At 46.7% G+C, this 22,103-nt stretch overlaps 1 protein-coding gene across 2 annotated transcripts in view; it reads right to left on the minus strand.

The window, feature by feature from the left end:
* LOC146813822 (calpain-1 catalytic subunit-like) overlaps positions 1–22,103 on the minus strand; it is a 652,425-nt gene that overhangs the window by 246,863 nt on the left and 383,459 nt on the right. For both annotated transcript variants that reach the window (XM_085610279.1, XM_085610278.1), the window contains one exon: positions 4,385–4,447. In XM_085610279.1, the coding sequence (XP_085466405.1) occupies positions 4,385–4,447 (63 nt within the window). The remainder of the gene's footprint in view (positions 1–4,384; positions 4,448–22,103) is intronic.

Here is a 22,103-nt window from a genome sequence, read left to right on the forward strand (position 1 = left end):
AGTATCGAATCACTATCAGCAAAATTCAGATCAAATGATGAGATTTGAGGCATTCAGTTTAGTGGCATATAGCATAAGGGATCTCTCTTTGCTGATGACATCTTGCTCACACTTACGGACCCTACTTCTTCGTTACGGGCAGTACAAGGAGAATTTAAACAATTTGAACAGGTGGCGGGCTTTAAGGTCAATTTGTCCAAATCGTCAATACTTAATTTCACCCTTTGTGCGGCCGAGGCAAATACATTGAGGAACCAGACGCCTCTACATTCTTTATTTGGGGGTCCACCTTACGGCTCGGATTTGCGACCTTTACAACGCCAACTACCCACCTTTAGCAGAGCAACTTCAACAAGACTTTAAGAGATGGACTCCCCTCTTCATCTCATGGCGAGGACGAATTAACAAGGTCAAAATGTCAGTTCTGCCAAAATTTCTTTATTTGTTCCAAGCCCTGCCCATCGAACTTGACCGAAATCTACTGCCGCATCTACGTACATTGATCACTAAATTGATATGGCAAGGGAGGAGGGCACGTCTGCCTTACCATGTGCTCAGACGACAACGAAACAAGGGGGGTTTGGCTTTGCCAGATTTCGCATTATATTATCAGGCCTCACAGCTAAGAGTGGTGACTGAGTGGTTCGTGAGGGAATCCGATAAGCATTTGTTGCACATGGACCACTCGGTTATAGGTAGATCTATTTGGGATGTCCTTTGGAAGCCTAAAGGGGACTGGCCCGCAAACGCTTACATTAGCACCCCCACACGCACTACCTTGACCAATTTGGGACCGACTCACAGGGAGGGAGGGTTAGACTTCATTCCCTTCCCCCTATACTCCAATCCATTTTAACCCGGCGTTCCCCCCAGCGCTCCGTGAGGGGCCATTCGATTGCTGGAGAGAAGGAGGTTGCCTAAAACTCTCAGATTTGTTCCAAAACCATGATGTACTAACATTTGAGAGTTGCAAGAGAGAATTTATGGTCCCTCAAAGTGAACACTACCACTACCTCCAGCTTAAACACTGGGCTACACTCCCACACATTAGAGAGGCAGCCACTAGAGAACTAACACCCATGGAGCGCTTGGTTATCCACAAGGCAGGTATCATGAGTGGCGTAATTTCCTCACTCTACAACATGCTACTGACCAAGATGCAAGCTACATGACTTTCTGGGAACAGGTCCTGGGCAGAGACGTAACCGAGGAAGAATGGAAACACATTTGGGGAGACATTACCAAGCACAATAAGTCAATGGCCCTATCGGAAGCCCACTACAAGACGTTACACGACTGGAATCTCTATCCACTAAGCTAAGACAAATCTTCCCTGATACCGCTGACCTCTGTTGGCGGGGATGTGGGCTTTCGCTACATTTGGTGGGACTGTCCGAGGGTGCGCCCCTTCTGGGAGGAAATTCTCTCCCATCTTAAAGACATGCTGGGGATCCCATTCCTACCACCATAGACAGTGCACTTCTGGGTATCAGGGACCCAGCATTCGAGCACCAAACAAAAGCTGATAAGGCCATCATGTGGACATGCTTGGGGGCGGCGAATCTCACCATAGCAGCAGCATGGAAAAAGAAAGATACACCAGCGATTTCGATGTGGCACGCACGTTTGTGGAGGATCCTTTCCATGGAATGTCTGGCCGACATCTTTAGGGATAACTATAAGGGCTTTGAACACAAGTGGGGCCCCTTGGTTGCCTTCTTATCCTGAGGGTTGCACTCTGCAGTCTGTCCACCCTCCGTACGGGCTATGCACCTGTTTCAAGTCTAAAAAGACTTCGGTCCAACCGGTAGTAGAGTGACCCTCAAAGTATGACTGGAGGGGGCCCCACACTGCTTACTCTACCCCACGGCAGCGCTTATGCCCACCATGTTTGTACTGACTACCACCACCACCGGGACGGGAAGGGGTATGTTTTATGGGGGCCGGGTGGGTGAGGGTTGTTTGGAGGGTAGGTCCTCGCCTGAAGACCTTCCTCAGGGGTTTGTTATTTAGAAACTTAGCATCATATGCCATGCTAGGGGTTTTTGCTATGCCCTGGGGATATACGAATCTGAGACCTAAATAGCTGAATGTTTTGCAACCCTGAGGCCTGCGTGCCCTACTGTAGTTTTACTGATATTGCGACTTTTTCTTGATGCTTAATAAAAAGAACTTTGACAAAAAGAAAACCTAAAAGAAGAAAACTTGCACATCGAAGTGACTGTTAGGACCCGCTGGGTCGGAATTATCACCAGTTTGAGGGTCCGAAGACTTACCATATTCTACTTGAGCCCTGAAGAAGTCTAGGGTTATACACCCAATGACGAAACATGTGTTGGCTGGCCTGTGAAGCTATACACCATTAAATCTACACTTGAGGAAAGAACACTTTGTCATCGTTTGTAAACAATGATCACCTTAATGTTGTAATTACTTATATGCGTGTGCACAGGACTTGTCATACTATTGTTAATTTGTTTTGAAGTTTTATTCTTCTTTCTGTGGTTGTCAGAATATCTTTGTAAGAAACCATTATACACTTTATATACACCACTGCATATGAACATCTAATGCTTGTAAAATAAAGGTGGTGATGAGTGAGGAGGCAGATGCCAAAGGACAGTAAAGAGTTGGAATTATAAATTTGGTAACGACGACGGGCGTATACCTTCAGGAGTTTGTAGTATGAGATGCCTAGGTTGCTTGAAAGACCAATGTTGACACAATCAGAACCAAAGTAAGAGCTCAATGCTTATATAGTAGCCATACTAGTCTGGTGACCTCACTTAGCCCAGCTTTTTAGACATCCCAAAAAAGTAAGTAGAAATGCATTCATGAACTGAGCGAAGAAGAACCCTATACAGTCCTTCACTGATCAATGAAGGAATTTGAGTATAAGTGAAAGTATATAATAAGTAGCAGTAGCAAACACATGGTTGCCATTTTGAGCATTGATGAGTAGTGATTCTAAGAAACAACACCCAACGGTATGTCACTGACATACCACAAATTCCCACTACACAACTTTATACTACACCACATAATAAAACGCCACACAAGTCCACAACAAACAATTCCAATCCAACACATCTCTCCCTTGCACTTCCACCAACCCTGTCAACTCTCCCCCACACACCCACTGCCCCTCTCATCTCTCCCTCACACTGCCCCTACCCCCTCTCATCTCGCAATTCCACTGCCTACTCTCATACCTCCCTCACGCTCCCCATCTCCTCTCTATACAGCCTGCTCATGCATACTAAGTACAGTTTCTTTCCCATGCCATTTTAAGGTTTCTGTGCTTCAAACCTATGCTCTCCTGCTCTTCTTTGGGTGTCTTTCAAACTCAGATTCTCCCTCTTTATATGTTTGTGACCTGCTCTCCCCTTCTTTCTTTCTTTCTTTCTTTCTTTCTTTCTTTCTTACACACTCTTTCTGCTCATCTGCCTGGAGTTCATTCACCACTTCCTGCACAAACTACATTACCCTCTCTATCTTCCTATCTATTCTATGCATCTCGTACCCCTATCTATTCACCATGCCACATCATTTCTCTACATAAATACACTCCACATCACACAATTCCACCCGCACAATTCCAATCCAACCCACATAATTCCACTCCACACACATCCACTACACTCCAAAGCAAAACATGTGGTTAACAAACATTCTTGTTTACAATGCCAATAGCTCTAACTCTCCCAAATGTGAGATCTATTACATTGCAAATGCTTGTCTAAGTTATGCTTATATTTAAGCTATGTGTTACAAGTAGCATCTAACGATGCAATGTCAGGTGACGTGATGTACAGGGGAAGTACCCTGCCAGCAGGAGGGGTAGGGCACTATGGCAATATACCCACTAGCCATTAATGGCAGCAATGAGTCATTATAACCGATAACCATGAAAGCACTAGAAACAACATCCAACATTCCCACGCTGCATCTCTGTCTAGGAGATGTGCCTATCATGGGTACTTTGTGACGTAGACTGCAGAGGTAGAACGTCATCTCCTGGCTTTTGACTACTCACATTGATAGGCTGGTCATCCCATAGATACAGCAGACATGCACTGGCATAAGATACTTTCTAGTTTCCCTACAAGGCATAGCTGGAAATGTCCACTTTTCAGTTGGCTGATGGGAGAGTCCCGTAAATATATCAGGAGAAAAGTCTTTCCCGTGGGTGTAAAGGTTTCATTGTGGACTGTTTCAGAAGACATTGTTTGCAGTGAAATCTCTTCCTCCTAACTTTTGTACTGTGCCTCTACTGAAAAGCAACCAAGCACCCACATCGAGAATATGAGTATGCCAACAAGAAAAACAAGGTGCCCTCCCCCTCAAGCCTCAGTCGAGGTGTAAGAAATAGCAACCAACTCACCTCTCCAGCCATCGGTTCAAATATTTTGCGAACGGAATCCTCCACATCTTTAGAAATTTCTTTCTGTGAGAAAATAAGAAAGATTATGAGACTTCTCAAACTTACCACTAAATTGTAGAGGACATCCCTGTGGTTGGCATGAGCATCTCTGATCATGTGGCATTTAGCGAGTACCCTATTGACTGTGGTGTCCAGCCCAGTAGGATGTCCTAATCAGTGCCCCTTCAATGGCCCTGTGAACATATCCGTATAAACACAGATCATACTTTTTACAGAAAACAAGTCTCTAAATGCTGCTTATTTTTCAGGCAGGAGCACTTTCTATATATGGTCATATTTCACTGCTTGGACTTACAACTTTCATTGCCTTTCGATGACCTTCCTGATTTGAAATACGACTGCCTGTCACTGGAACTTTCCATATAATGCCACTGAATCTAAATGAACCTTCCCAATAAATACTACTGCCTCTTTTTAGATCCTTTTATGACATACAGAAGACCCTCTCGAAGTCCTCCTGCAGAATACCTCTGTCCCACTTGAAACCTCCTATGGAATACCACTACCTCTCTTTGGAACATCTTAGGAAATGCCACTGCCCCTCTCTGGAATCTCCTATGAAATACTACTGTTCCTCTCCGGAATCTCCTGTGAAATACTACTGCCCCTCTCCAGAATCTCCTATGAAATACCACTGTCCGTGTTTGGAATCTCCTATGAAATACCACTGTCCCTCTCTGGAATCTCCTATGAAATTCCATTGTCCCTCTCTGGAATCTCCTATGAAATTCCACTGCCCCTCTCCAGAATCTCGTAGGAAATTCCACTGCCCCTCTCTGGAACCTCCTATAAAACAAAACACTTCCCCTCTCTGGAACCTCCTATAAAACACCACTGCCCCTCTCATTTATCTTGTATGAAAATACCACTGCCCCTCTTCTGACTCTCCTATACTACTGCCCCTTTCTGGAACCACCTATGAAATACCACTGCCCCTCTCCTGAACCTCTTATGAAATACCACTGCCCCTCTCCTGAACCTCCTATGAAATACCACTGCCTCTCTCAGGTACCTCCAAGGAAATACCTCTGCCCGTCTCTGGCAACTCCGAGGAAATACCACTGCCCCACACTGGAACCTCCTATGAAATACCACTGGCCCTCTCCAGAACCTCCAATGAAATATCACTGCCCGTCTCCGGAACCTCCTATGAAATATCATTGCCCCTCTTCTGGACCTTCTGTGAAATAGCAACTGCCCCACACTGGAACCTCCTGTGAAATACCACTTCCCTTCTATTCCAGTCCTGTGCAGCACCACTGCCCTTCTGCCCCTCTCAGAAACCTCCTATGAAATACCCCTGCCCATCTCCGTAACTTCCTGTGACATCCCACTGCTCCTCTCCTGAACCTCATATGAATTACCACTGCCCCTCTCTGCCACTCCTGTGCAGTACCACTGCCTTTCGAACATGCTATGGAGCACCATTACCTGACTGCCTCTCCTCAGTACTCTGCGCTTCACAATGATTTCATGTGACGCCCCTTTCCTAATAAGACTCTGTTCGAGGCATGTGGGCTGCTGAATTCATATCTGTGCATAGATCGCCGCCTAGTGTTGGGTCCGGATGATTGCACATTGTTGTCCTGGAAGAGTCTTCGAATTATTACGAGATAGGTGGCTCCTCCCCTGGACTACAGTGCGCATGGGCATCCTCTCCATCCTTAGATTGTTTTTTTCCGCCATTGGGTTCGGATGTGCTTATCTTAGCTCAAGTTAGGAAAATTTAGTTTAAGGCCAAAAGGCCTTTAGTTCTCGTCGGTACTGTTCCACGTTCGGTATCGATCAGTTTCTTAGTGCTTTAGCACCTTCTTCAAGCTTTTCGGATCCGCTTGGTCCGAACATCGAACTTCGATCGACGATGGAATCGAGGACTCCCTTCAAGAGATGTCCTTTATGCCACGCGAAATACCCACTCATCGACGTCCACCCGGTATGCAACAAATGTCTCTCACCGGATCACGATGAGTCCAAATGTATGGCCTGCGCACGGTTCCGCTCGAAGAAGACTCTCCGGAATCGACGGGCAGCGAGGTTAGAGGCGCAGCAATCGGCGCCTGCCCCGGCCAACATCTTTAGCACCGAGGACGAAGACGCCGAGAGCGTAGAAGACGTAGACTCCAGCCCCGCTTCAGAACACGACTCAAGATCGGAAGACGACGATGAGGTGATCTTTCAGAGAGAAGAAGTCGTCGAAGAGGTAGGAGACTACGATGAGGCCCTTGGGGCCGAGGAAGATAGCTCCAGCGAAGAGCTAGGCCAACCCGTCGATACGGAGGCCGAAAAAATAAGTCGTCATAAGGCTCAGGTCGAGGGATCGCCTACGGGCCTTACCCAAGATCGATCTCACGGTTCTTCGGCCCCGCCTCCAGGCCCGGCCTCGATCATTTCACAGGAGCCATTATTATCAAAGACGGCTGGATTCCCTTCAGCGAAACCGAAACCGTCCATCGCACCGGTTCCATCGAAACAGAAAGTGAAAATGGTTGCGATCGGCTCGAAGGCCTCGAAGCCCTCCACTCCTTCGACGCCGGCAAAGGTCCTCGGCTCCGACCGCGCCAAAAGAGATTTCGGTGCCGAGCTCACCGCAGCGGATCCGGGCGCCGAGCCGACGAAGAAGGCCCTCGGTCCCCACACGGCACCTCGGCCTCTGGCACGGACGATTACGGCCCAAACCACCAAAGTTAAAGTGGCCAACCCGTCTGCGTCGACGTCGAAGACGGCGGCGCCTGCCAAGTCATCGACTCCGATGAGCATCCATACCTCCCTTCGGATCGACGACCCGAAGACTGCAAAGAAGTCGGATGCCGCTTCGATGCCTACCTCCAAGGTGCCAATCGGTTCCAAGGCGCCATCTGCGTTCACCGTGCAACAGGTCTCAGCATCGTTGCAACGCATCAGAGACCGGGCAACCCTCCACTCTATGTCGGGTCCCGACACGCACAAGGCCGCAAAGTCACACTCGGCGCCGGCGAACATCACGTTTGGGTTGCCGCCACCCGCGGCGCTGAAACTGTTCGAGATTCGGACACGTGTCCGCCAAACACAGTCCCCATCCACTGGACAAATGGATATCGAGCCTTCACAGGCACACTTTATCGACGCCGACACTGGTAGGTTGATGCTCCGCAAGCGGAAAATCACGCCAGAGAGGGGATTGGACTCCTACAAAATTCCTCTCAAACACAAATTGCCGGCAGGATCAGAACCGGTGCTTCATGAACGCCTTCAACCCTTCCATCAGGATCCACCGTCCTTTTCTCCTACGCATTCAGAGGCAGACGCAGGAGAGGACTATGTAGGGGATGATACCACCTTCCCTGGGGATATCGATCCTGATGATCACTTCCAAGACCCAGATCAGGCATGGGATGACCTCACCGACCAGGGTACCGCACCAGATACCCCTGACACGCAGCTTTATAATATAAAGACATCTCCCACAGAGGACACTGCTGCCTTTAATGCCCTTATAGAACGGGCTGCTGCCAATCATGGAGTGGAACTCCATTCTTACACTGTAGAAGAAGACTTCTTAGTGGACACTTTCGCCTCCTCTGAAAAAACTGTCAGAACTCTGCCAATGTTAAAAGGAGTTCTAAAACCTGCAAAAGACATTTTTAAGGAAACAACCAGGGCACGGGTGCTAAACCCCAGAATCGAAAAGAAATACAAGCCTACACCCGGAGACCCTATGTACATTAGGGGTCAGTTACCTTTAGACTCCATGGTTGTTTGTAATGCTCGCAAAAGAGCCCACTCACAAACAACGGGTGATGCTCCTCCCCCAGACAAGGAGTCCAAAGTGCTGGAGACATCAAGCAAACGGATTGCAGCGCAAGCGGCAAACATCTGGCGCATTGCTAACACACAGGCACTCCTGGCCCGTTATGATAGGTCCCACTACGACACACTAGAATCACTGCTACAACATTTGCCAGATGAATATAAAGAGGCAGCGGAGCTCCTTATCAGAGAGGGACAACTCCTTACCAATGCATCCATCAAATGCGCACTGGATGCAGCCGACACTGCGGCGAGGGCAATCAACACAAGCGTCATGTTGAGGAGGCACGCATGGTTGAGAATCTCTGGCTTCAAGCCTGAGATTCAGAACAATATCTTAAATCAACCAGTCAACCCAGACTTTTTATTTGGCCCTGAAGTTGACAGTACCCTCGAAAGAATTAATAAAGACACTGACACTGCGAAATCAATGGGGGCTCTGCAGACGCAGCAGTTTCGTAGTGGCTCCTTTCGTCGCCCCGGGAATAGAGGAGCAGCTAGAGGTCAGGGGTCACAGCAGCACTACAATAAAGGGGGCACACAAAGTAACTATGATAAAACCACCAGAGGTGGATATCGTGGACCCAGCACCAAAGGCAGAGGACGTGGGTACGGCAACACCAGGTCCTCCCCCAAAAACAAACAGTGACGCCCTCTCCCTGCCCCCCGACCACATAACACCTGTCGGGGGGAGACTCCAACAGTTCCTGTCAGTCTGGAAAAACATCACCAAAGACAGGTGGGTCAGGGACATTATCCAGCACGGTTACTGTCTCGAATTAACGTCCACTCCACCCAACATACCACCAAAGCACCGTCCTATGTCCGTAGAGCACTTGGCATTATTGCAGCAGGAAGTGCTAAGTATGCTGCAAAAAGGTGCAATAGAGGTCGTGCCCGTCAACCAACAGGGGACAGGGGTGTACTCTCTTTACTTCTTAATCCCAAAAAAGGACGGTTTGCTCAGACCTATACTAGACCTGAGACCCCTCAACCACTACATTCTCTCAGAGCATTTCCATATGCTCACCCTACAACAGGTTCTGCCGCTACTCAGTCAGGGAGACTTCCTAGCCACACTGGACTTAAAAGATGCGTATTTCCACATACCCATACACCCATCACACAGGAAATATCTCAGGTTCACTATTCAGGGGATTCACTATCAGTTCAAAGTTCTCCCCTTCGGAGTAACAACAGCACCCAGGGTCTTTACCAAGTGCCTAGCAACAGTGGCTGCACATCTACGGAGACAACACATTCACGTCTTCCCTTACCTGGACGACTGGCTTGTTCAAGCAAAGTCAGCCCAGCAATGTGCCAGCCACATGTCCCTCACCATTCACCTTCTTCACAGTCTCGGATTCTCACTAAATTACCCAAAATCACATCTCCAACCCGCACACGTACGACAGTACCTGGGCGCGACCATAAACACTCTGGCAGCCACAGCTCAGCCAAATTTAGTGAGGATCAACAGCATGCAAGTGCAGATCTCAAAGTTCAAACCTCAACACTCCCTTCCTGCGCGAGTGTTCATGCAGTTGATAGGTATGATGGCCTCCTGCATTTTCATAGTCCCGCACGCGAGTCTACATATGCGCCCGTTTCAGGAGTGCTTGGCTCGTCAATGGAATCAGGCTCACGGACAATTAAAAGACCTAGTGTTGGTGAGCGGTCGGGCATACAACTCTCTGCATTGGTGGAATCCACAAAACCTTTGCAAGGGCCGACCGTTCCAAGAGCCCGTTCCACAAATAATACTGACAGCGGACGCCTCTCTCCAGGTTTGGGGAGCTCATGTACTCCATTACACAGTGCAGGGACTATGGACGACTCAGCAAAAGAGGATGCACATCAACGTTCTGGAACTGATGGCAATCTTCCTAGCCATGAAGGCATTCAAGGTACACTTGTGCAACAAAGTCGTGTTGATCCGGATGGACAACATGACTGCCATGTACTACATACAGAAGCAGGGAGGAACGCACTCTCCACAGTTGTCTCATCTGGCTCAGAGCATGTGGAAGTGGGCCATTCAGAGGAACATATTCCTCATGGCAGAACACCTCCCCGGCAAGGACAACCAGATGGCGGATCTGCTCAGCAGACACAGCCACCAGATGCACGAGTGGGAGCTACATCCGTCAGTACTCCAACCGTACTTCCAACAGTGGGGTCATCCAGAGATAGACCTATTCGCCACAAACGAAAACGCAAAATGCCAAAGCTTTGCCGCCAGGTTCCCACATCCGCAGTCACAGGGCAATGCGATATGGATGAACTGGTCCAGCAGATTTGCGTACGCTTTTCCCCCAGCGCCATTGATACCGCTAGTGGCACGCAAACTGCGACAACACTCACTAACACTCATCCTAGTTGCTCCCACATGGGCACGCCAACCGTGGTACACCACCTTTCTAGAACTTTCCGTGGTGCCGCATCAAAGGCTGCGGATCAAACCGCACTTTTAACGCAGAACCATGGCGAAATTCTGCACCCAGATCCGCAACAGCTGAACCTGGCAATCTGGCTCCTGAAGTCTTAGAGTTTGGCTACCTCAACCTGCCACCTGAATGTATGGACATCATCAAGGAGGCCAGAAGACCCACTACCAGAGCTTGCTATGCGGCTAAATGGAAGAGGTTTGTCATTTACTGCAATAACAATGACATTAACCCGCTGGACGCATCCATTCAAAACATCATCTGTTACCTCTTACACTTATACCGATGCAATCTGGCATACAATTCCATACGTATCCATTTAACTGCCATAGCAGCCTATCTTCAAAACAGGCAGCACCTCTCTTTATTCAGAGTGCCTGCCATCAAAGCCTTCTTGGAGGGACTCAAACGAGTAATTCCCCCAAGACACCCACCGGCACCAGTGTGGAACCTCAATGTGGTCCTCACCAGATTAATGGGTCCACCCTTTGAACCTCTCCATTCATGTGAGATTCAATTCCTCACCTGGAAAGTAGCTTTCTTAGTGGCGATCACTTCGTTAAGAAGAGTTAGTGAACTTCAGGCACTAACCATTCAAGTTCACGCAAACAGAGTTGTACTGCGTACCAACCCCAAATTCATGCCCAAAGTGATATCGCAGTTCCACATAAACCAAACTATTGAACTGCCTGTTTTCTTTCCGAGTCCACAAAATGTCGCAGAGAGAATGCTCCATACACTAGATGTAAAGAGGGCCCTCGTGTACTATATAGACAGAACTAAGGACTTCAGGAAAACAAAACAACTTTTCGTTGCCTTTTCCCCACAACACAAGGGCAACGCCATTTCCAAAGCAGGGATAGCCAGATGGATCGTTAAATGTATTCAAATTTGCTATCAAAAAGCTAAACGCACATTAACGATTCCCCACGAGCCCACTCAACATGAAAGTTAGGGGCGTCCATGGCTTTCCTAGGAAACATTCCTTTACAGGAAATCTGTAGAGCAGCCACATGGTCCACTATACATACATTTACAAAACACTACTGCGTAGATGTACACTCAAAACAGCAGGCAGCTGTGGGACAGGCTGTTCTCAAAACACTTTTTCAGACTGCTGCAGCTGGCACGGGCAGCCGCCGCTAATGGAGGGACTGCTATATAATCTATGCACAGATATGAATTCAGCAGCCCACATGCCTCGAACTGAATATGCTACTTACCAGTATGCATCTGTTCTTGGCATGTAGGGCTGCTGACATTCATATCGCCCACCCTCCTCCCCGGCGCCTGTAGCGGCTGCAGCACTCAGAATTACTGTATAGCATGGTCATCACTTACTGTATCTACTCCATCACTGCCACAATGGCGAAAAACAATCTAAGGATGGAGAGGATGCCCAGGGGAGGAGCCACCTATCTCGTAATACTTCGAAGACTCTTCCAGGACAACAATGTGCAATCATCCGGACCCAACACTAGGCGGCGATCTATGCACAGATATGAATGTCAGCAGCCCTACATGCCAAGAACAGATGCATACTGATAAGTAGCATATTCATTACTCAAACACCTATATTAACAATCCACTTTCCAGGGTGTCTCTATGAACATTCCAAGCGAATGTTACCATCAAGCAGGTGCCTCTTATGTCACCAAAATATGTTAATCCTGGAGTTAGAACAGGAAATTACCCCAGTCCTAGAATAGGTGGAAAGAGCTTTGTACATAGATTTCTGAGATGTTCGCATGTTACAGTTCAAATATGTTACAGAAAGTTGATTTTATCTCTAAACAATGGTGTCTTTAAAAAAGAGGAATTTTTAAAGTCTATAAAACTTTAATCTAAACGATTCAAAGCCATTTAAAGATAATTTGTGAGGGGAGGAAGGCATATACCTCACACTTGTCACCCTAGCTGAAAACGTTTCACACATGTACAAAGAATTTTGGAGGCACTCCTATTATCGCTTACTTTCACACACGAAAATTAACAGATTTACATTTTTATCTAGTCGGCATGATAATATAGATGGTATCTAAAGTAGACATTTGTATGGTTGGACTGGGTCAGAAAATATGCCCAGGCACCAAATTAATAACGTCCCCCTGCCCCCTATAAATAATGAATTAGATAGCTAAAAAGTGATCTATGTTTGCAAATTGGGGCAGTTTTGAACTTGTAAAAAAAGTGTATAGGCGTCTAGCAAGGTATGGAAGAGTGCATCTATTTTACCTTGCTGCAGGCAGTTTGTTTTCATATCAGGGAAATCAACAGTAAAAACCGGCTCAACAGACCATAAAATATGCTCAAAAAAGCACAAAGAACACCCTACACACTGACCTGTCAGGCAATGCCTGATTACTCTCTAGGCCAGTCCAGCCCTGGAGCTTAGTTTGTGTTACACTGTTCTACTAATTATGCAGTTATTATAAGACTCCAACAGTATGAATTGTTGTAATCTTAGGATCATGAGACATGCCTTCCAGGGAAATATCAGGATCAAAAGTCAAATGATGTCACTTCCTGTGACATTAATGTCAAAGTGTATTTGATGTATCTTCCGCTACCCGTGGCAATTTAGTGAATCAACACCGATGGAAGAGAGGTGCACTGCACTAGTTCCTGAACTTTCAGAGTAGTGCAAGGTGCGTGCTGCTCACCTGCAAGTTACACATCTTGTACTACCAGCCCTGACTGATGCCTTCAATGAAAACTGCTTATTAACACATGATACATCTTACAGCACCAGGTTAGCAGAATCCTCATGTAATAAAACTGGCACATGGGTCAACACTGAGTAAAACCCAAGTACATATTCCACATTAGTGGGTGATTAATTCATTAGGTCTCGCTAGCGTTGCAGCGCGAATGCGCTGCCATAGCTTTGCGAGACATGCAGTATACACTATAGTGTGGAAGCTTTGTGGAAGCTCCGCCTACTCTCCGGCCCATCTTCTTCATTGGCTTAGGTTCTAAATGCTGCCTTCCGATTGGTTTTAAGCTTGTTAGCCCCTCCCCATAACAGCCATGTCAGTCATTTGTGTTCTTCAACGGCTACTGGCCCCTTCACAGCACAGACTACTATCTTCCTGTGCTTCCCCTTCCGCAGTCCGATGCCTTCTCGCTGCCACCCCCCCTCGTGCCTCATTGCCCGCTCGCATTGCTATTTGCAATGCAATAGGTCTCGCGTAAATGCGAGTCCTATTGCAGTGCCAATGCTTGTTGGTATTACTCTAATCTGTTTCACGCAGTGCTTTAGGGTCACAAGATTATATAACCTACCCTGTAGATGAGACAATATCCGCGGTTCAGCAATTAGACGAAAGAAAATGTATGCTCTCTGGCTTTCCCTTATTCGCCGTGCCAATGTCAGTGCCGACAGAGCCCACAAGAGGGCAGCAGAGCTCCAAACAAAATGACTTTGCAGCAATTTATTTTCAAGACAGTCAAACTGTCCATCTCAGAACCATCCTTTCAATGTACGCTGCAGTATGTGAAAATTCTATATTTCAATACATGTGGGCCGAAAAAAATTCAGCAATCCAACACACTTAAGAACTGATTTCAGACATTTTCAATTGTGCGCCCCAGGGAGTATTGTCCTCTTGTTCCGATCACGATATTGCTTCAAGAGGAAAGTTTTATCCATTCGTTAAAAAGAGCGGCATAAGTGTTTTTTACACTGGAAAATAAACATTCGGGATTTCATAAAAAAGAAAATCCGAGATTTAAGTACTCGAACATTCCTTGTTCTCTACCTCTCCTGGCCCGACCAGTCTCCTGTATGTGACAATCTCTAGGGGCTCCCAGACATTTCCCAGGTCACAGTGCGGGCAAGAAGATGTACTCTGCAGGAGGAAGAGAGGCTTTGCTGCAGGGTGAACCGTGCGCAGCTTGTTCTAAAACCCACGGCATAGCAAATATGCAGTAAGTATGTTTTAAAAATGACTTAAAGGGTTTCTCTTTGCTACAGAGTACATGCAGTTCTCTTAGTTTATTGACTCGTTCAAGTAAGTGAATTGTGTAGCTGTGGTGCGCCAGACCCCTGGACTGCTCACTTCACTGGTGCTACATTTTGAAATAATACAGCCTGCTGTGACCGCTGTGTGTATCTTCCAGCCTCTCCTGAGACTTGCCCAGCACCATGCTGCCATGACACTGCTAACTGTGCCAGCCGGAGTCCGCGAGTCAGCTGACTCTAATTAATATATGCTATAGGCCCCGAGGCAGCTGGGCTCTGTGTTAGGGCCTCTCACACCCTGTTAGGTGGTTCTGCAGTATAAACACAAGTCCTTGCTCCTTTTCTTTTTAATTCTTAGCTGAGCCATGTGACCTGCTTGCTAACTGTCCGCTTTTATTTTTCTCTTTCCTAGCGGTGACATCTGAGGCTAATATTAGTAGTTACTTAACAAGTCTTACTTTCCTGTTTACAGCATTCGCTTATGAATAAGGTGGCCCCTGCCATGACAGCTTTACCGACTTAGTTCACCCCACTCCAAGTGAAAAACCTTTTCCCATCACATTAATTTTTTGCATGGCCCCGTCTTGGACAACAAACACCACCTGGTAAAAGTAATTTGTTTTATTCTCGCTTTACCATACGCCTTTTCTTTTTGTCTAATTGGTATTGCTTCTGCCTTTTTATTCTTATTAGTCAATACATTATGCCAACCAAAACTCACAAGTTTATTATATGATAAGCATTGTACAAGAGAAGCAATAAAATAGCAATAGAAAAAAACACATACTTCCTATCACTTTTATGAAATATTTAAGTAAACAAGACTCGGTGTCAAGAACAGAAGTATGGGCATGGTCTTCAATGCTATGTCATGTGAAGTGATGCCCGCCCTCTTTCATATCGGCCAAGGTTTCAGATTGCTATGTATGATATTTTGATAATAATAATAAATAATATAATAATATATGATCTTAGAGTTTCTCGTTGCTCAAATGGGTCAGATTTCTGATATTCATGTTTCCCTCATCTTTTATTGGTTGATTTTGCTGGCGAGAAAAGTGTCGCTCATAGTGGTTCTAATGGCACTCATAATTACACAGAAATTATGAAAATGTCACACATAGAAATCTAAAACCTTAGCAGCTATGCTCTCGGGTAATTTTGGCGTTTCCTGCCTCGTGCTTCAGCTGCTCGGTGTTTCTCCCACTGGGACACCGGAGCAGTAAACCCTGAGCCCTGCAGCGCACAAGGAACTTCACTTCCATTACAGTCCATTAAAGGAGCAAGTTGGTCAGAGCACGAGCCCGAAGCACTTCCACACGCGGGGTGCGGGAGCCTGCGAGTGGAATGTGAATAGGAAAGCACTGCGCCACAGTGGGATGAGTGCTGTGTGTATCGTCGAAGGAAAAATATTTTTCAGATGCATCAGTGCTTAATTTGTCAAATAATGAGTACCGGTGCCCAAAGCTCTGCTCAGAAGCCCTATTAAGTCAATGTTGGCGGGCCGAATACCAGGGCTTTCCAGAATTGAAACCACCCCAGGCCTATTTAATCCAGTACCTGACACCCTAGGCTCCTTTATTCCTCTTGCTGGTTCCTGCTGTCTCCCTGTGTGACGGTACTTAAGTCTTTCTCATCCTCCTTCTTTCTCCTATGTGTGTTTAGGTTGAGCATTCGAGACCTCTTGTATATACTTTAGTATATACTCATTATATACTTATATGTGTATGTACTATGTGGGCTCTGGAGATCAGCCCTAGGACTTGTCTGCTTCCGCTTAAGGACTTTTTTTCTGTTCAACTACCTCTATTTGTCTTGATAGAAAAATACCAGAATCACTTTAGCATGCTCTAGATTCCAGTCCATAGAAAATGTCTTCCACGAGCACCTGTAGACAAAAATATTGTTTTCAAATCTTGTATTTTCAGCGATATGACCACTGAAGGCCTTGATTTTATATTAAAAACAGAGCTTTGAACTATACCATTTCCCGCTGAAAGGCAATATTTCTCTCCATGTGTTCCCATACCTGGCGTGTCACGTAGTTTGGTGCCTACTCTCCCTCCATTTTTAAGAACAGTAGATGTTCAGCACCCAGGCTAATTAGCTAAATACATATAGGTTCCCAAAGGCGAGACCGATTGCATTTCAAATGCTTGTTTTTAGGTAGGACACAAACAGTCGTGAGGAAGCAACAAGGGGCTTTGGAGGGCTGTGGAGTAGAACCTGAACATTGTAATTTCTCCAGTATGGGGGTGTCTTTCATAGATTCACATGCTTGAATATTCCCCGTCGTCGGAGTGGGAGTCCCACGGTAAATAATATAGCAATATATACAGTGATAATTACCTACTGGCAGTCGCCAGTAGGTAGTTATAGTTAGGACCCTCTTACCATAGGAAAACCGCAACATTCTATTTTGAATAACTTTGGCGCCGGTCGACGAATCCTCGCGAAATTTTCAAAATAGGTGGGGCGCTGCGCTCCGCTCCTACCCTGAAAGTCTCGGGGGGATTCGTCAAGCGGGGGCTGAGGTAAAAGGGGGGTCCCAAAACGCGTTTTTCCCATGCATTTTTCCATAGGACCTTTAGACACAGCTACAGCCCGAACGGCTGAACAGAGTTCCTTGAAACTTGGCAGAGAGGTAGTCTACAGGTCAAGGAAGTGCCTTTTGTAGGTTTGGTGTAAATCTGTTCAGTAGATTCTGAGAAAATAGCCTTTAAATCAATATATATATCTGAGCCAGCTTACGGTGCGCTTACGGTGCGCTTACCGTACGCGTACGGTGACGTGCGCGAGCGCGATTCTGATTGGCTGTTAGATCTAAGTAAACATTCGAATCGGTCGAAACCAGGAAGCGGCGGCCGCCATTTTCTCTCTCGCACTCTGAGTGGGGCAGCAAAAATAAAGCCAAAAAATGTCTAAAGGGGCAGTATATTGAGATCATAACCACCCAGCATTGATATAGGGGTTCCCAAACAACCCCCAAGGCCAAAAAAAAAATTATTTTTTTTTTCGAAAAATCGCCGGAACGAACTGCGTTAACTGGGCGCGCACGCCACGAATGGCGTAAAGTAACTTAGCATTTAAAAAACCGTACAAATTCACTGAAAAAACCATAGGTTTCACACGAGTTATAGTTAGCTGTACATTTCACTCGTAAAAAACCAATGAAATTCCCCCGTTATAGTTAGTGCAACTATAACTCACGCGACCGCAATCCTCTGCTGATGACATATGTGTCTTTATGAAAAAAAAATATTTGTAATATATGTATAGCTTAAATTTAATGGAAGAAGACATGGGCAAATAAGTGTCTAAATACAGTATTAGCATCAGCAGAGGATTGCGGTCGCGTGAGTTATAGTTGCCTGCACTAACTATAACGGGGGAATTTCATTGGTTTTTTACGAGTGAAATGTACAGCTAACTATAACTTGTGTGAAACCTATGGTTTTTTCAGTGAATATATATATATATATACATACTTATACATACGTAATTATATAAAACAGAGATATAAGCATGTAATAACCTAAAGAATGTCCCTATATGAAATTTCCATAGAGAAACATGGAAAGAGAAAAAAGACATTCGCAGTCTATCTCTGTCATTATGTTAGTCCAAACTACGGCCAATCAGGCGCCAGCTCCTCTCCAGAACCTTCTCCTCAGAGCTCCTCACCTCAGATTTTCTACCGCACGTTGTGTGACAGGGAGTCTTCCTGAGCTCTGCTCAGTTTTTTGTCAGTCAGAATGTCTTCAAGTAAGAAATCTTTGTTTAGACCATGTTCTTCGTGTGGAAAGCTGCGTTTATTTTCTGAGGACCCACACAGTAAGTGTATTTACTGTTTGTACCCAGATCATGAAGTGGCAAAATGTAAATTTTGTAGAACCTTTTCTACAAAGACTTTAAAGGACAGAGAAGGCCGTCTCTTAATATGGCTACAGAGACTGAAGGATAAAGATGACCCTGTGTCTGATATGGAAAGTCTTCTTTCTGGCCGTTCTCAGACGGCCTCTAAGCGCAGTAGTGTGCAGGAGTTACCATCTCCTTTCCTCAAGAAAAAGAAACTGTCTTTGACTCTGACAGCTGCCACTTCTGCTGTTTTGTCGCCTTCGGGACATAGTTCTCAGGCTGTAGAGGCGTCTACTTCCCAGTCCTCAGGGAAAAGACTGTCCGCCTCGTCGACGATGCTGCCGACGACGAGATCTGCTGTATCAGGCTCGTCGACGCTAACTCTGACGACGACATCAGCTGCTTCGTCGTCGACGAGTGTTCTGTCGACGTTATCCTCGTCGACGGTGACCATCAGTACTACAAGGGCGGTGACTTCTATTTTGCCCATTACATCGTCGTCGACGAAGAAGGTAAAGGTACCGTCGACGCTACCCGTGTCGTCGACGAAGACGTCGTCGATCTCGTCGGCGTCCACTCCGCCGACGAAGAAGAAGAAGATCCCGTCGACGGGATCGTCGACGGTGGCTTCGTCGACGGCGGCTTCGTCGACTAAAGCCTCGTCGGCGACGGCTCCGTCGACGGCGGCTCCGTCGACGGCGATTCTGTCGACGTCGATTTCGTTGGCACAGATTCCACCGACGACTATTCCGTCGACCATCGTTCCATTATCGACAGCTCCGTCGACGAGGCCTGCTCCGAAGACCTCCACAGTGCATACCATGCAGCAGTCGACGGCAGGTTCTTTCATAAAGATAAAGGTGAACAGGATATCGTCTGCCCAAAGGTCAAGGAGGGAACAGCTACCTCACGCAACTTCAGCGTCGCTTTCATCATTCACTGGGGTTCCTTTGACACCATTACCAACTACACAGGAAGAGATTATTCCTGTAGGGGATGCGCAGCCTCCTTCACCTTTATTTGCTACGGATTCTGATCAGGAGTCCGAGGGTTTACCGGAGTCCTTTGGAACGGCGCAAAGCCCATCCGACTTGATAATCAAATGCCAGGATGACAGCAGTGAGGATGAAGATCCAGTTTACATGCAGCAGGTGCCTGCGAAACATGCAACGGCGACTCTTCCATTGTCGCTCATAACTAATCTCCAACGCATGTTGGACGACTATAATCAACGCTTTCCTCTTTCTCCACAACGTTCTGAGGTCCCGTCAACTCCTGTGGTTCCAACAACTATACCACCGATACCATTTGTAAATCCTTTACCTCTGCTACCCTCTGCCCCACCAAGACAGGTCCCAGAGAGAGTGTTGCCTCACTATGAGCCTCCGCAGGAAGTCCCTCAAGAAACAGAAGAGGGTGAAATTCCAGATGATAATGGGGATGTGGATAACGATGACGATGATATGACGGAGTGGGACAATTACCAAGCACAAACACCATCCCCCTCTCAGATAGTAACAGGGGATTCACCTCCAGTGGACATAGCGAACTTTCACCAACTAATGGAGAGGGCAGCGCAACGTTTTAAACTGACAACGGAGCGCAGAGAGGAAGATTGTTTCCTTTATGATTTCAAAAGTCAACCTTTTAAACAGACTCATGCGATTCCTATTGTAGAATTTATTTGGGAAGAAGGCAAGAAGTTGATGCAAACACCGAATACCTCGCCGGCACAGGTGCCTCGATTAGAGAAGAAATATAAGGCACCAATAGGAACCCCAGCATGCCTCACGGGACAGGCTAAACCTGAGTCAGTCGTTACGCAGGCAGCGCAACGTAAGGCGAAAAATCCGGCGTCAACTGTCACCGCACCACCGGATCGTGACGGACGTCGAATGGATGCCATAGGGCGTAAATTCTCTTCAATGGCCTCTACTGTGGTTAGAGCAGCTAATGCCTTGGCCATATTGGGTCGCTATGACCGACAAGTGTGGGCTGATATTTCAGATGTGCTGCAAGAGTTGCCGGAGCCATCTAAGGCAGAAGCAATGAAGTTGCTTCAAGAAGGAGAAGCAGCATCGGCGGAGATAATTGATTGTGCAGTAGACATCGCCTGCACGGGGTTCCGTCAGCTTGCCGGAGCGGCTGTTCTGCGCAGGCAAGGATGGTTAAAATCAACATCCTTTCGTCAGGAGGTACAGTCCATGATCCTTAACATGGCTTATGACGGCGAAGCGTTATTTGGAAGTCACGTTGATGAGGCACTCCAGTCCATAAAGAAGGATACTGAGACAGCTAGATCCTTAGGAAACCTACAATTTCAAAGGCAAAATTTTCGTGGTGCACGCGGACGCGGCACCTCCTCCAGTTTTCGCAGGGGTAGTAGTCAATACAGACCCTATAATCAAGGACCCAACCGATATTCGAATGGCCAGCAACAGCAATCTTCACGACAGCAGGCCTCCAAGTCGTATAGAGGGAAATCCTCATACAGAGGAAACGCATCCAAAAGACAGTGACTCATTCCGGACATGCAGGGTTGGAGGTCGAATCTCTCTGTTCTTTTCTCAATGGTCCTCCGTCACAAGGGACCGTTGGGTTTTGGACATTGTGAAAAAAGGACACGCCTTAGAATTCACCAAATTCCCTCCTTCCACACCACCCTCCGGACCACCACCTGCTCACATGAAAGAACTTTTACATCAAGTTCGACTTCTAAAGCAGAAAGGAGCTGTAGAATTGGTGCCAGTATCTCAAAGGGGAAAGGGTTTTTATTCCCGATTCTTTCTGATCACAAAGAAGAACGGAGAGTGGAGGCCCATCCTCGATCTAAGGGCACTAAACAAATACCTAAAGAGCCAATCCTTTCGTATGATGACGCTAGTAGACATCTTGCGTCTACTCTCGCAGGAAGATTTCATGGCTACAATAGATCTCCAGGATGCCTATTTTCATTTTCCTATATTACAAAGGCATCGGAAGTTCCTGCGCTTTCGAGTGGGTCAACACGATTACCAATTCAAAGTGTTGCCGTTTGGTCTGCGCTCGGCCCCTCGTGTGTTCACGAAGGTACTAGCTCCAGTGATAGCGTTTCTGCGACTTCAGGGAGTGCAAATTTTTCCATATCTGGACCATTTTCTCCTGAAATCTCAGTCAAGCACTCACCTAAAACAACACATACTTCTATACCAGAACGTGTTTCGATCATTAGGTCTGTCCATAAATGCAGCGAAATCCCAACCTCATCCTGCTCAACAAAGGGATTTTCTGGGAGCAATGATCAGGTCAAAAGAGTCAGTTTCTGTGAGATTGTTAAAATCGTTTCTGGGGATGGCGTCATCCTCCATTGCCTTAGTTCCCCATTGCAGGCTGAGAAGACGTCCTATTCAGGAAGCACTGGATGTTCAGTGGCGTCAAGTAACGGGTTCTTTCCACGACATGGTACGTGTCACAGATCAAATGAGGTCAGCACTCGCATGGTGGACAAATCCAGCCAATTTGACAGAAGGCAGGTCTTTTCTGTCGGTGCCGCCGGACAGGACAATCACGACAGACGCCTCATTAGAGGGATGGGGTGCACATTTGGAGGATCTCTTGGTAAAAG

Source organism: Triturus cristatus, chromosome 6, assembly GCF_964204655.1.
Source record: "Triturus cristatus chromosome 6, aTriCri1.1, whole genome shotgun sequence".
Lineage (NCBI taxonomy): Eukaryota > Metazoa > Chordata > Amphibia > Caudata > Salamandridae > Triturus > Triturus cristatus.